Source organism: Meleagris gallopavo, chromosome 10 (genome assembly GCF_000146605.3).
Source record: "Meleagris gallopavo isolate NT-WF06-2002-E0010 breed Aviagen turkey brand Nicholas breeding stock chromosome 10, Turkey_5.1, whole genome shotgun sequence".
Taxonomy (NCBI): domain Eukaryota; kingdom Metazoa; phylum Chordata; class Aves; order Galliformes; family Phasianidae; genus Meleagris; species Meleagris gallopavo.
This window is the reverse complement of record NC_015020.2, coordinates 28347327-28363062: the sequence shown is the minus strand read 5'-3', so window position 1 is coordinate 28363062 and position 15736 is coordinate 28347327. Positions and strand designations below refer to the sequence as shown.

The 15736-nt window shown below is 35.0% G+C and overlaps 1 protein-coding gene across 2 annotated transcripts in view; it reads right to left on the bottom strand.

The window, feature by feature from the left end:
• Positions 1-2218: 2218 nt before the first annotated feature.
• USP33 (ubiquitin specific peptidase 33) overlaps positions 2219-15736 on the bottom strand; it is a 32005-nt gene continuing 18487 nt past the window's right edge. For both annotated transcript variants that reach the window (XM_003208753.4, XM_010716236.3), the window contains exons 16-24: positions 15141-15186; positions 14224-14404; positions 12970-13096; positions 11578-11747; positions 10311-10392; positions 7631-7739; positions 6450-6552; positions 5606-5674; positions 2219-3276 (exon numbers count right to left, since the gene is read on the bottom strand). In XM_003208753.4, the coding sequence (XP_003208801.1) occupies positions 3119-3276; positions 5606-5674; positions 6450-6552; positions 7631-7739; positions 10311-10392; positions 11578-11747; positions 12970-13096; positions 14224-14404; positions 15141-15186 (1045 nt within the window). In that variant the 3' untranslated portion in view covers positions 2219-3118. The remainder of the gene's footprint in view (positions 3277-5605; positions 5675-6449; positions 6553-7630; positions 7740-10310; positions 10393-11577; positions 11748-12969; positions 13097-14223; positions 14405-15140; positions 15187-15736) is intronic.

The following is a 15736-nucleotide window of genomic DNA, read 5'->3' as shown; positions in this document are numbered from 1 at the left end:
TGTACATTTCAAATATAAATTGATACACACACATCACCATCATTAGACATAGGACTAATATAGATTCAGCCTACAGAAACAGTTTTCTGAACAAAAAAAATGAATTCTTATCATAATTATCTCTAGAACTTCCTCCATTTCCTAATATTCCTGAAACAAGACGACGACCAGCTTATAAGTCAGGAAAACATCCCAGTGACAAGGAACAATTTTACAACTAACGCTTCATTATGCATACTACTTAGCTCTGAGCTCTCAAGTATACTGTAGAAGTGATTTGTTTTGCTACTAATTCAACAGCTCTTTGGTTCATCTTTTTTCCCCCCAATTATACCGTTCACTTACTTTACACAATATCTGAAGCATCCTTCTGGATGCTGGAGGTTCCAATAAACACTTAGCTAAACTACTCACAATAAATAAATAGACAACAACAAACCCTGAAAAACGTAGAGAGAGCAAACTTTCAGCTACTTGACTCCCCAAGCAGTTTCCTCCAGAAGAGAGAGTTAAACTGACCAGACTGAACAGCAGGCTTTTAATAGTTCAAATCTAGACTCCCAAGCCTCAAATAAGGCCTCCACTGAATTTTCCCTTCTTGAAATGACAGCTTCCCTGGCATCCAAACACACTGCTGTCTTTCCTCAAATGGAAACAAATGGACAAACAATCTAAGAAGTCCGGTTAAAGGCTTATAGAGAAAAATCATTTCCATGGCCCCTTTCTGAGATACATTCTTCCTCTGCTATTAATCAGATCTCTCTTCACAGTGCAGGTTTTTCTCCTTTAAGCACTGCAGTGCTGCCTGCCTTCCACTATACACAAGCAATCCATCTGGAGTTCTCCCACACTGTCTTATTTTAAAAGGCTATTTCCATTTCTGTGGCATAAAATCCTTCATAAAGTTCCCAAAGTGCTAAAAACAAGGCAGTCATCTTTTTGGAACCATCTTAAACACAAACACATTTCATCCCTGCAAACTTGGGAATTTCCTTTTTTGTTAGCATGACAAATAGTTGTAGTGTGAGGATGCCTGTCACTGAAGTGACAGAGGAACTTCACAACTCAGCTAGTTTGAAGCATCTCATTAGTGGTTTATGCACACCACAGTTCAGGACTGCTGTGCAGAAAAATTCTGCAGAACTGGTAGACTATTAGAAATCTTGAAATATTTCTATCTAAACCTGAGTCACCATTACTGAGGCAGATTTTCCTACTCATCTAAGAAAACTGAGAGCAGTACATAAGAAATCTCACAATCAAGCACAACACCAAGTAGGGCAGAATAATCACCTCCTGTGCCTTGCATCTGATGCTTTTGTTACTATTAATTATTACTATTTTTGAGGTTCTTGGTGGTTTGGTTTTTTTTTTGCTACAATTGGATTTTGACTCTTTATCGGATCTGCTGTAATACCCAGAATATTTGACACAGAACTGCTTCATGCCTTGGACAAGCTGACGTCCCCAGCATCAAGCCTTTCTTCCTTTGCAAATTTTACTGGGGCAGTCTGTTCCATTTATCCAGACATACCATGGGCTGGCAAGCGAATATCCATGATAAAGTTTAATAAAGTTTAAAATTGAGAAATGTTTCCCTTATGTGCTAGAGATATAATAATTGGCTTTGTACTGCTGTTCATCTACCCCTCTCATTCATCCTACTGTGTTCTGGTTTTAGCTCTACTTCTTAGGTAGGCTGAGGAAAACACTGGGATTTACAGATGGGATTTCAGACAGAACCTCCTATACAACACATCATCAACATGGTCAAGTAGTTTAGGTTATAGGACTCTTACAGGTGGCTTTTTAACCACAATGGCTTTAAATATTTTATGAAGTACAACACAAGTTTCATTTTATACTAGATATAAAACTAGCCAGAAGAATGTTACATCAGTATTTTGCACTCAAACTATACAACTGTCCACGTCATTGCCTCAATATAAAGTAGCCAGGAAATATATGGGTGTGGGTACAATATCACAGTATTACTCCAAGGTTTTCATACTGATGTAATAAATGAAAAGCATTTGAGAAGGCTTCCAACTGCTCCCCATGTTAAGGTTGTTTTTCCCCCTCCACCCCGTTTTTTCCCCCCTCCACCCCCTTTTTTCCCCCCCAAAAAACGCAAACCCAAAAACCAAACAAGTAGCCTTGAATAACACTGCTTACTTGGTAACTATCAGGCCCAGAAAAGAGTAAGTGCCATTCTGCATTCCGATCTGACTCATTTAGTTTTGCAATATATACATTTTATCCAGCTTTTCACATTATAGGTCATCATGCCAATGAACAATACAATAAAATTCTTCAAAAGCAACTATCTGTGAATATAATTCAAGAGACCAGACAATTTGACTTCCGAAATTTATATCACTCATGTCCATAATCATTTTATATTTCACATTTCATGCTCTCAAACATTACCCTAGAGAAGACTACATCTTTTTTCTCACAAATATTATTAATGCTAGCAGGTTTGTAGACTTACAGAAGCCTAAAGATGCAAAATTGAGCAGGTAATAACTTATGACATTCGCTGACTAAAACAATATTCAATCTACGTTAATGTTTGATCCATTCAAATATGTTAAGTATTTGGATGTTACTCATTTTTTATACTTACAGTGCAAAATAAGTGAGAATTTTTTTCCTGAGCATTTAAGAAATTAAAATCCTTTTTCTTTATCATTGATTACAATCCATTTAGAATATACTCTCCTTATACCGAGCATTGTCAAGACTTCACAATTAAGAAGGCAGAAGTTCGTAGGCATCAGAAGCCCAATCAGGAGGGTTACATAACATCTCTAAAACTTTGCTCCCATTTTTCAAGTCTAAGGATATAACAGGATTTTGACTTACACTGAAAAGTCCAGAAATGACAGTGTTTTCCACTGACCAAACACTCCAAGAACAAACTACACAATTTCCAAAACAGAAACAGTCCTCATTTAAACAAATTGCAATATATATTTCAACTTACACTTCGGTAGTTAATGAATGCCCAGTGAGATGTGCCTCCAATAGACAAGAGAATAAAACTTTTAGGAATGTATTTTGGGCATTTTGTAAGGAAGCTGGATTCCTTACAAATTCGTCTTTTCCTCAGCAGCTACAGACAATGAGTTTCTAATTCAATCTTCTCTTCTGTTTGCAAGATATCAGGTTCTACTGTAGGAGCAGGTGGTCTGTGTATAATCTCTGGGCCTCCACCATAGATTGACTGCAGAAAATTCCATGTTTCTTCAGATATCTGTCCAGAATCTGCACCTGCAAACATTTAAAAAGTTTTAATTATTATTTAAAACAGTTCTTTCCATGACTCTTTGAAGCTTGTAACAGATACAAAAAGAAAGAAAAATATATTTCAAATTTAACAATAATCTAATTTGCACTTTTTCCTATGCCAGCTACCAAACCCAAGGACCTTTCTGTATTAACATTATATTTCTTCATTCTTACAACTTACCTGCTCGCAAAACTATCTAGTACTTAAAACACCCCAAATACAAAACACATGAAGCATTTTATCTGACATGTATCCATCAAGCTAACAACTGATAGATCTGAGAGTTGTGGGGCTTCCTGGTATGCAAGGATCCATATTAACAAAAATTCCCATCCATTACTGTGTAAACTGCAAGGATTCAAGGTTTGTGTGTCAAATAAATAATAGTGATCATAAAGAATAAAAGTCTGTGGCAGTGTAATGAGTCAGCCTGACTTCTTTTTGTTTATTTAAGTCTCTGTTTATCATCTTTTTCTTCTGGCCAGAGCTTTCTCTGCCATCCCAGGTCAGCATCCAACAGTCTTTTCTGACTCTCCAAAAGTTTCAGAAGAGCAAGGGAACATCAGCATATTACCCCTCTATGTTTTACCAGAGTAATCCCATCTGATAAAATTGTAGTGTATTCTTCACATTAATCTAGATAACAAGAGAACAAACTTCTATTCTACCTGAATAAACACCTTTTCTTTAAGCAACTCATTAAAAACTTGCACTATGGCAAGTTTCCCCCAATATCCTTTTGTTACTACTATTAAAAAGTTCCAATGAGCCTATTTTCTACTTTAAAAAAAAAAACAACAGCAAAGCTTCTCTCCGTATCTCCTATACTTTCTCTCCTTGCCACCTGCTCTAGCAGGCCTCCTGCTGTGACAAACATCTAATACATTTCCAAAAATAAAAAGTACAAAGAGCTTAAGTTTGTTTATCCACACAGACTTAGCCATGCAAAGCTTCATATGGAAGTCATGATGCAGATCCTATGCCAGTACTAACAAAGTTATGTTTGAATTTTACATTTTTCAGGTAGAGTCAAAAACAGGTCTCCCTCTGCAGGCACAGGAGTAGTTCATTCTCTTAAGGCTTCCAGCAGTCAAGTGTAATTGGCACAGCAAACATCAACTCATTAGAACTGGAGTCAGGACCACAGGATCACTAAACAGAGTACTGTTTAGTAGTGCTCCTCTCTTTTCCTTCACAACTTCAAATTTTTTTCCACAGCCTACTCCTTGTAATCTCTACACCCTCGTTCTACCTAATCTGAACCAAAATAGCTGAAGCTCAGAGTTAACAACTGCCTATTTTAGTATGAATTCTAATCTGATTTTTTGTTGCTACTAAACATCAGTCAGATGTTTAAAGACTTGTATTTTATTTCTGTGTTAAGAGCTTAAACCATTAAGATGAACTACAAAAACTCATGGGTGCAAGAATTCATTCTGTTTTCAGTGTGCTCTTCACATTTCACAATTGGCAAGATTCACGTAGAACCTACTGACCTCCAGTGACTGCCACCTGTAGGTCCCTTCAGTATGCTGAAGCCTTAAGTTAAATTGACTTTTACTTGGTAGCTGGCTTTTTTCCTCAACTTTAACACTGCAATAAGTTCAGCAATTTAAATATTATATATAATATATTGATATTATGCTTCCGCAGGAAGTCTGAAATCTTCATAAAGATGACCACATTAGATTTTTTTTTCCTCTGTACCCACAATTTTTCAAATAGATGGCTGGTTTTAAACATTTGACTGGAGAATAATTAAGAAAACGTATCTTTGCATGCTAGAGAACATCTGTAATATACAGCGGAAACATGCAAAAAAAAAAATGAGCAACAATATTTAAGTATGATTGCCTTCTATCAGAAGTAGCCCTCATTTCAAATTAATTTCAAGATTCAAATAATTACACACAGATAAATGACAATCTAAAAGCCAAGCAACTCTAACTTTGAGAAGAGAAACCCAACAAAAACAAAGAATACAAAGCCAAAAGCACAATTTGCCCATTTTACAGATACTGTACATCTCCTTTTAAACTCTCATCCGGACTTGGATTAGCCTGTTAGAGACATTAATTCTTTGAGAGCGTATTTCTCGCTCAGAAAATGAGCCTTTGAATAACTGCCAGTTTCTCAACTGCAGTCCTAATTTAATTTTTAGTTCTGAAAACGAACAGAATACAGATTCACTAGGTATCACCATTTCACCGTAAGTTTAAGATAAGAATTCATAATAGGTTTACTGAAGCAAATTTACTTGAGCAAATATATCACAAGGAGCCCAACATTGCAGTAGTATCAGACACCTACCTTGTTTTAGCACAGCATTTCCACATTTTGTTATTGCAATTTTAGCATTATCAATAGGACCAGGGGGATCTATTGTGATGGAAAGGATGGTTAGGAACAGTGCAAAGACAAAAGGCAGACTGGAATTTTCATTTTCAAATGGAAGGAGAAAAAGCTAGTTTGTCTACTGCTTGCTTTTTGTACTGCCTCACAGTACGTTTTAAGTTGTTAACAGATAACCAGAATTTTAATTAAGAGGAAGTTTTCCAAAACATACGCAATTACAGTAAGTCTTCAAGCAACATCAAACACAAATTAATCCTCATTTTTACCCCTAGCAAAATTGTTCTAAAGCAAACTCAGGTAAGATTGTAGAACATTTTATCAACATTCCCATTTCTAATCTTTAGAGGCACCTGAAGAATACTCAATTGTACTGTGATGGCTGTTACTCAGTTATCTATATAGGTTTTTGCTGTGAGATCACCTTTCCTGCAGAAGCTGCGGCATTATTTATCAGTTTGTACTGCAAAATACATCCTCCCTCATATCTGTATCCCTGCTGCTGCCAACAACCACCACCCTCCACACCAGCACAAACATACAATGTTCTTTCCACAGCTATCCCATTGTCCGCTCCTGTGAATAACCAACATCTGACTGTACTTTGTAATTTGATTCCTGGGTACAATTACAACCCACAAAAATCAACGTCTTAGATGCTTGCTCTAAGAACTTTTGTTGCCTTCTCTTGCTGCTAATTCTTCCATCTCTCTACCAAAGTAGAAACAACCTGCAAAAATATTATCACTGTGTAGAAAGAAATAAGAAAAGAACTGGTATTTTGAAATGAAGCATAGCTTACCACTGTCTTTGCCTTTTACAAATCCTTCCCATTCTCTGAACCACTGCATACTGATGCAGTAAAATGTTGATGAAGATTCTTCTTCTTGGAATGCCCTATAAAGCTGGAAGGAAAAAGGAGCTTTGTTTTTCTAGCTTTTTTTCTTTAAAATCTTTCAACCACTCTAACTACTAACAACATAGTATTATACTGCTACAGAACATTTTGAAGAATGACAGGCCATCAGGACAATAAGTCTTTGGTGAATTCCTGAGATGAGATTGATGCAGTGGTAGTAGCCTTCATCTGAAAAAAAAATGATTTGTTCTCTACTCAAGAACTTTCTCCTGGGAACAACAAGAACAAGCTGGTTCTTAAGCACAAGCACTTACCAGTTAAATACTACTGGATAATTACTGTATTACTGTAAAGGTCAAACTTTCACATGGCAGAAGAAAGCTGAAAAATTAATTTTGTAAAATAAAAATATTTTTAAAGATTTGCTATCAGTTTTATATAAGGTTTTTTATGTGACAAAGAATTTTTTTTTTTTCTCCCAATACTCTGAACAGGCCCAGTGAGCTCATGCACTAGGACTTTTCACAACTTTTTACTTGTTTTAGATTAAAACATGTTAAGATCTTTGTTCCAATTAAAGTAAATAAATTTAAAAATATATATATCAGTTTGAGTTGTTTAAGTTTCTCTTGCAAGGCAACATCACAGAAAACAGCGATAGACAAAGTCTCAGACTTAATTGCATCAGTGGAAAAAAAAATATGTTTCTTTAACAAAAAATTATTTGTTGGAGCCTCAAATTTCCTAAAATCTCTTGTTTCTTTAAAACAAACAAACAAAAAAAATAGATCATTTTCTTGCACAGGACAGATCACTGGCAGTGTATGAAGGAAAGTAGCTTACGTGGCTGCACTCAGTACACATGCTATTGAGAAAATGTTTTGTGTTTCTTAAATTGCTTTTTTTTTAATAGAAGTGTATTTCTATATAAACAATTGTGTGGGACAGCATAAGAACAATGTTATTAACAGAAAGGGAAGGATTCTGTACAGGTATACACACATTTAGTGAAGTCCATTTGTTACAGAAATTGCCTATGAAATTTTGATAACTCCTTGTGTCAAGCCATGAATATCAGGTGATGTTGAAAAGTGGAAAGAATAAGAATTGTTTATTTTTTTTACCCGAATAAACATCTCCAATTCATTTTTCCTTCTTTTTTCAAGTCTTTCAGACTCTATTTGGCAGGTATGACAAACATACAGATGGTTAACAGCTGGTCCTCCTCCATACCTGCGACAGTAGGTAGTGACAGTAAAAATAAGTTAATTACAAAAAACCACCAAACAAGAAAACAACACTAACATTGTGGAAACCATTATGTAAAAAGGATCATGTACCTGTGGACATGACAAGCTTCTTACAATGTGTATTTGAAGTCTGATACACGCCAGTGATGCTACAGTTGTCATGATTCATCTTCCTAGTACTATTCTGTACTTAATCCTAAGACATAATCGTATTCCAATTACTTACAACCTAAGGCCAGTTAAACCATCTCAAGATCTTGGCATATCATCCATTTCAAAAGGTAGTACTACGGAAAAAACATTGCTGAGCAGGTATTCTGTTTTATACATACACACAAACTATGTGTGATTTTATTAAAAAACCTCTAAGAAACTGCTTATGGATGTAGTCCTTTTCTCTTTTCCAAGACAAGCTCTTCATCAGTTCACTACTATTCCAACACTGGTCTAACATTTTTTTAGTTTTGTTCTTAAGAAGTTATTCTCCATGCATCTCTCCTCCTTTTTTTTTTTTTAATGCGCATCTGCGTACATGAAAGTTTTCAGGGCCACTGCTACACAGAAGCAGAGAATATATAAATGTATGTATATATGCACCATTAGGAACACAGGCAGCATTGGCTGGTCTGGAAACTACAAGTCTGATGAAGAAAATACCCATGAATGTCTAGCAGCATTAAGAGATGCATTTCTTCAGCACAAAGGTTACGCTGAAAAACTTGTTGAGATAAGAATATTCTATGTTAGCCGTCTTACTTGATTTCTTTTTTGTCAGTCGTGCTCTCTTCTCATTGTGCTTCTCTTAAAAACTTTAGATTCTATTTCAAAGAAACCTTACATTACATAAAACAGCACTCTGCGTTGAATATTTTTTGAAATGTGTATTTTTTGAGTTTAAACATAGCTTAATTTAGAAGTTCTAAACATGCCTTTCCTCCAACCTCCACACCTTTTGATCTACAGTTCAACAATCAATAATCTGGAATGCTATTTTTCTTAAATACAGGAACCCTGTATCTTAACTGAAAACTAAAGTATTAATTGAGTCCAATAGCACTTGTATATAAGCAATTGTTTTCTTCAGCCCACTAAATAATCTTAACTTAATAAAGATATATATTTTAGTAAGTTGTTCAGTAAAACACTCACCTACCACTTAGATTGCATTTCTGGAGACAACGCTGACTTCAGATTTAAGTCTTAAGTCTTGTGGGTAAGTCCACAAATCTTAACTGAAATATGTCTAGTATAGATTATATTATTTCATGTTGAAGCAATTCTATTTCCAAAGATTTTGTAACTGAACAAGTGTACTGCTAGATGAGCAGCAAAATAAATGTGTCTGGGCTTGTACTGATTAGCATCTTGTATGAAAGCCTCAGTAAAAGTCAGCTTTCATCATGTTCATTTTCTTCACACTAAATTCTTCTTACCCACTGTGGCCACGGCACACACTCTTCTATAATTTCCAGATAACAGCATGACAGAAAACAAAATATAGTTTCTTCAGAGCTATTCTGTGTTGAAGAGTATATGTGCTAGTCAGGAGACCAGACAAAAAGGATGAATTATTTTTGCTAAACATTAGTAGGTAGAGAAAAGACAAATGTACCCTGCTGTCTTTGGGTCTTAGACCTTTCTATCAAATGGTTTAAGTTTGACATCAGAGTTTACCAAGAAAACTCTGAAACTGTCACAGTTAGTTGGAGGAAAAATTTAGCAGTCTAGAAAAATAAGCTGGTAGTAAGTTGAAGAAAATACTGTTTCTGTTTTTCCACTTGTGGTTACCAAAACACAAATAAACACCTACAGTACTTACAGGGTCAGAAATTAACAACGAAGTTTACTTAGTGCAGGTGCAATACAGAGGCCTGTTAAGGTTATTATCAAAGCTCTTCTCTTTCTGTTACATTAAAAGGATATGTATCTTAAGAACCCCTCATTTATAAGCAAGCACTTACACCTGACCTAGATGAAAAAGCATGGAGTATTAATACGGAATGTTTATATCCAAGTTATTTTGAAGCAGTGCTGGCAGCTGAAGCTATACATTCAAAGCCAGCATAAAATAAAAGTTGTTTCCAGCCAATAAGAGAACAGGAAGCTGATACAGAGGGTTCTTTTAGAATACCTCTTGAAATACTTCTTCTGACCTACTTTGAATCATTTTGCACATACCATACATGTTTATTAGTTTAATGCTCAAGCATTATCCCAGTACCACTCTACTCTATGTTGGCTTCTAGAATTACCTTGCACAAGCAAGTTATATAAACTGGCAGTTTGCCATCCCTTCACTTAGCTTTGTGCTTAGAGTACGCGTATTTTTCTGACTCACTAACTCTAGAAGGCTCACTGTGCTGCGTGGAACATATTTGCTCTTAAACTAAGGCTGCATCTCTGAAGAATACATTTTGACTAAAGCTACATTGATGAGTCCACAAGTTTCCCTGAGATACTAATTGCACTAAATGTAGACTTTCACCTTGCTGTTTGGCATGTATTTTCTCTCAAACAGTACCACTGATCTTTTCAGTTGCACTACAAAACTTACCTGCTATACAGATTATCCCATATATTTTGAGGAAGCATTAAAACCAGGTCCTCTATGAAGCTAGCTTTGTGGGGAGGAACACCTGCAGAAGCAGAAAAAGACATTTTTACAAATACCATATTAAGACATTTTTGGAGAGAGTTCAGTACAGCCTACAAAAACAATACCTGCTTTCAATGAATTCAAAGAAATCAAAGAAATGGTGTGAAAAAAGTTTCATCATACTGAAACACATTACTGCATTCAGTAAGACCACTCTAACTGTAGGTTTTTATGAGGTTAAAAAGTTTATAAAAGCAGAAGAAATTAAAGGGCTAGAATCCTTTTTAAAACACTGATTGCAAAATGCTTCTTAAGGTACACAGTTACAATGGTATGAGTGCTGAATTACTGTCTATGCATGTAAACAAGTTACATAAGTGTCTTCTCAAAATTTACTTGCCATAGGCATTTTTTTTTAATTACTTCAAACAACACGAATTCTTGAAAGCACTGAAATGCTGAGGGAGGGAGGGTCTTACAGAATCAGAAATGTTGAGCTGAAGTGGATGGTAAGCAGCGACAGGATTCTTTGATTAGGGGAAAATCTAGTAGCTGTAGCATTAGTGCAAGAAGAGTAATCTGCTGTAACCACACAGAAGGAAAAGCACAGCCACAATGGCTTCCATATACACATACTATGAATGGCTGGAGGGGCACAATATCCCTATGTTGAAAGTTTGGTTCAGCAGCAGGTGAAGCATCTCTGAATGCTATTCTAATATAGATGTATTTTATATTAGAGAATAGGTATAAGAATAAGATAGGTTTTGTTGTAATATTTTATTAGCACTTAGCACAAAGTAAAATTTTTATGCTCCCATACAAAATATAACATCTACTACTTTATTTACAACACTTCTATCTACTGGACATTCTCCAACAGATCAATTTAAAACTTTTCCATTGCTTCTAGCACATAGCTAAGAAAAATACCGGCAGATCTAAGCACTGTGGATGATGACAAAATGACAGGATTTTTAAAGTGGGAATATAACTATTCAAAAATAAAAAAGCAGATAAGGTAATTTGTTCCTCTCTAAGATGAAAAAGAAAGCTTACATACAAAATGCTTAAATAAAAATGAAGTGTGTAGAGAAAAAAATAGGAGGATTTCATACAGGATGAAGCTTGATGATTCTTGAGGTCCCTTCCAACCCAAGCCATTCTATGATAATTTACTTAAAACAAATCTATATCCCTACACAGCTACAAGTTGATGTCTCACCTCCGTGCATACAAAGGAAGTCATTATTTGAAATTGGTCCTGGCTCTGCAAAAGTCTTGAATTTATTTAACCACTGTCTTGAAATATAGAATTGCAGAAGACTTGGTTCCATCATATTCAGTAGACTTGATATTCTCCGTCTCTCTCGTTGAGCTTCTTCATTACACTTTCTATTGCAGAAATAATAATCATTACATAAAGATATATTTTTGTGTGAAGGGCAAACAGTTTACTTCGTGGATAAAGAAAACAGACTTTCAAGTAAATTACCAGGGCTATAGATGTACATCAAGGTTTTACCAGTGTGATTTAGTTTACTTGACTTGAAAAATCTCTCATACTTCTCCTGGTGGTTAAAACCACCACCAAAACGTATCGCAAAGAACTTAGAGGGTCACATTACAGAATTACATGCCACAAGTACTTTCCAGATGTAACTTAAAAACGTATACATACTGCCAACAAGCTTTTTAGATATTCTTTCAGCACTCTGCTATTTTGAATGTGTGGCAGCATTTTGTGGCTTCATTCTTTTTTAAAATCAAACTTTAAGAACAGTGTTCTTTCATTCTTTTATTTTAATACATTTGCCCACAATTGAGTTCAGTGTTCTCTCTTGGCAATGCAACACAACTTCAACATTCCTTTTAGAAGACCTTCTGAGTCAGACTCAAAGGCATAGCTCAGATGGTGGCAGGCCTGCATGATCCCAGTAGAAACATTATCAGGACACGTTATTTCTTCTGCAACTCTGACACAAGCTTTTTTGCAGTCAACTTTCCAGGGAAATTTGATGCTACTAACTCAATTTTCAAATTCTAAATTTCTGGTAAGTTGCTTTTATTAGCTTAAGTACAAAAATTCCCTAGTATGAAGATGATAGTAATATGACTTCTTGCCTTTCATTTTGACTTTCAGGAAAATACTAACCTATAAATTCCCTGAAATTAAATTACAACACAGTAATATCCCTATTGTTCCATATCCCAGCTGCTAAAGTTTCCATGATCCCCTTTAGAGCTCTAACAGTCAGTGTGTGTGCTATATTTCTAATGCAGAACTCTTTTCTGCTAATTGATGTCTATGCAGTTCTTAGAACTAGTAATGAATTACTTAGAGCTCTTTATAGTCATCTTAATTTTTTTATTTATGCAGATTTAGGTTTCATTTCAACTTGTGTACATGTTTTAGCAATCATTGAGCAAGTGTTAAGGATGTAACTGAACAATTAGGTTTCTCTCCAATACAGGCTTTTCTGATTGGCCTAATTCTTCTCTAATAATTCTTGGAGAGCAGCTAATTTCTGAGAGCTGAATGAAAAGACTTAATTGCTTAAAAAATTCTTTACATACCTGACCAATATTTATACCATCATATTTTTAAATTTCTTACCTATAGAAGAGCACATAGGCTTCTGCATTTTGCACCGTGGACTCTGAAACCTCTGTGACACTTTGGTCATCAAATTCATACCACAAATTATTTAAATTGTTTCGACAATAAGCTATATAATGTCCACCTAGAGCATCAGAACCAAGAGTTACTAGTTAGTGTGCTTCATTACTTCATTTTCATGCAAAGCAGATTAACTACAAAAAAGGCCAGTCTTTTGAATGAGAGAAATACCAACTTGTTAGCAAGTCAGGACCTGAATATTACATTTTCTCAAGTTTAGGATCAGTCTTTCTTCCTTCCTGCTGCATTTCTATCAGTCAGCAGAAAGTCAGACAACATTTTCGGCATACTGAAGCAACAAAGACTCTTACTTGAACTTTTCAAGCAACAGTGTCATCTAGCATATTCCTAAATCATAACATTCAAATCGGAATGGAGCTGTCAAACAATTCCACAATGAACTCTTTATATCTTTCACTTTTTAATAGAAATTAGCACAGATGTGAAACTGCTATATGATACCAAGACCATGCATTGTTTTGAATACTATTCATAATACATTTTAAAGTAGTATAATTTTAAAATACATATCCCACCAATAATTAAATATCAACTAAACTGATAAACTGAAGTTTCCTTCACCAAGCTCCAAATAGCATCCCAGAATGAATAGTGGCAAAGCAACATCATTAGAAAATGAATACCTCAAGTCTGAGGGACAAAAGGGATTAGGTAACTTTTATGAAAACCTATGAAGTTTAAGGCTTCCAGCTTTAAACTTTTCTTTCTCCGATTTTCTGTATCTTAAAGATGCTGAAAGTGCTAAGGCAGAAATGAACCCAAAAGAAAGCATTAAGAAGTTAATGCCATTCTCATCACAATCCACTCCCTACTGTGGGGTTAATTGACAGAAATCATCCAAAAGAATGGTTATCTTAGTTCTGCTTCGGAAAATGCATTTCAAATAAAGTAAGGTATACAAAGCATCAAAACCTCTAGACAAACAACAGTTATGTAGAACAGCTAGCCAACTAACTGCTGGGATTTATCATTATTTGTACTGCTCACTTACAATAGGATATATAGCTTTGTATGTACTATTTCAGAAACTTTTTCTTTTTTCTTTTTTTATTACAGAATTTAACTCCAACATTAAAATTAACCACTCTCAACTATTTAACTTTTCAGTACATAAACATTATTTTTAAACAAAAGTGCTGATGTGAATAATAAATGCAAACTTATACTTACTGCTGGCAGTTCCATGATGGCAGATGACAGATAGGAGATCATAAGTCACTATCTGAGCTGGACTGTCCTTCGCAAGGAAAGGCTGAAGATCAAGGCCTTCCAATGGAAAGGACACATGGGTTCCAATTTTTGTGGAAAACATAAGTTCATGTCTAAATCTTTTGAGATGAATGCACAATATCTGTAAGAAGGATCAACAGAATCACTCACTCATCAAATCACTATTTGATTTTTAATAACTATAATTTAACATGCCATCTTTCTTTTATCGTCCCAAAAGGATCCCTTTTCTCTGTGGTCTGAGAAAATTCTCAAGCTCTGTATTCCACAGATATGTTATTTTAATCAACTGAAGCTCAAGAAATTTCAAAGAAATCTGTAATTTTATTGAAGACTTATTTTACTATTAGTATAATGAGATAGTCCTGAACTGATACTTACACTGATGCAGCAATGAAAGACATACCTTTTCCTTAATGGACATATTTTCAATTTCACCATGAGAGACGTTAATTCTTCTTGATTACTGCAGCCATTAAGTCATGTTTTTAGGTATAAGATCGGATTATTTTTAGTGCATGAGGTTACAAGTATGACTTATTGAAAAAGACTTCTACAGCATAATTTAAATAGCACAGCCGGAACAGACCAGAGTATTAAGTTCTGCAGGCTGACAACAACAATAGAGGAAAAAAACCCAACCCAACATTTTACATATTTATTTTTTATGCACCAGGTTCACATTCTTTCAAGATGAACAACGTAATGTTTCTCACTTATTAAAAAAAAAAGCCAACACGAAGATTCATTTTCATCATGTCATATAATAAACCCAATTTTCCATATGCAACTCATTAGTCTTACTACATTCCTAATCATGCAGAAAAATTATCTTAAAGTCTAAGTAGTAACAGTACCTCAGGAAATTTTTGCACTTTGCAGAATTTCACTCCATTTCTTAACCTAGGTAAAGAAAAGATTAATCCACAATTAGTTCTGAGGTTTTTTTGTGCATGTGTATTAGATCAGCAGAAGACAATGAAAATCTAAGCTGAACATTAGTAAGACAAAATATTTCTGGAGTGTAGGCTAGACATGAAATAGCCAAAACAATATAAACAACAATGCTTCAGAAAAAAAGGACAATCTATACTGATGAAAAATTCAAAACAGTAACTACAAATAACCAAATTCCACCTAAGAGTTTGTCTTAACGTAAGGGAACGAACTTCAAGCTTCAGCAAAAGGAAAAAAAAGAAACATACTAAGTTTATTTTTAAGAGGTTATCTACAGCAGACCACCAGTTACAAAGCAAGGAATAGTGCTCCTTTTCCACACAGGGCTCTGAGCAGCCTTTGGACCACTTAACGTTCATGTGTATACTTCTATCAATATAGATACTCATTATCACACACACACACACACACACACTGAAGAGACCTACTGCATCTCAATGCGAGCTTGGCAGTAACACAGAGCTAAAAGCTTTTTATTTTATCAAGCAAAAAAAAA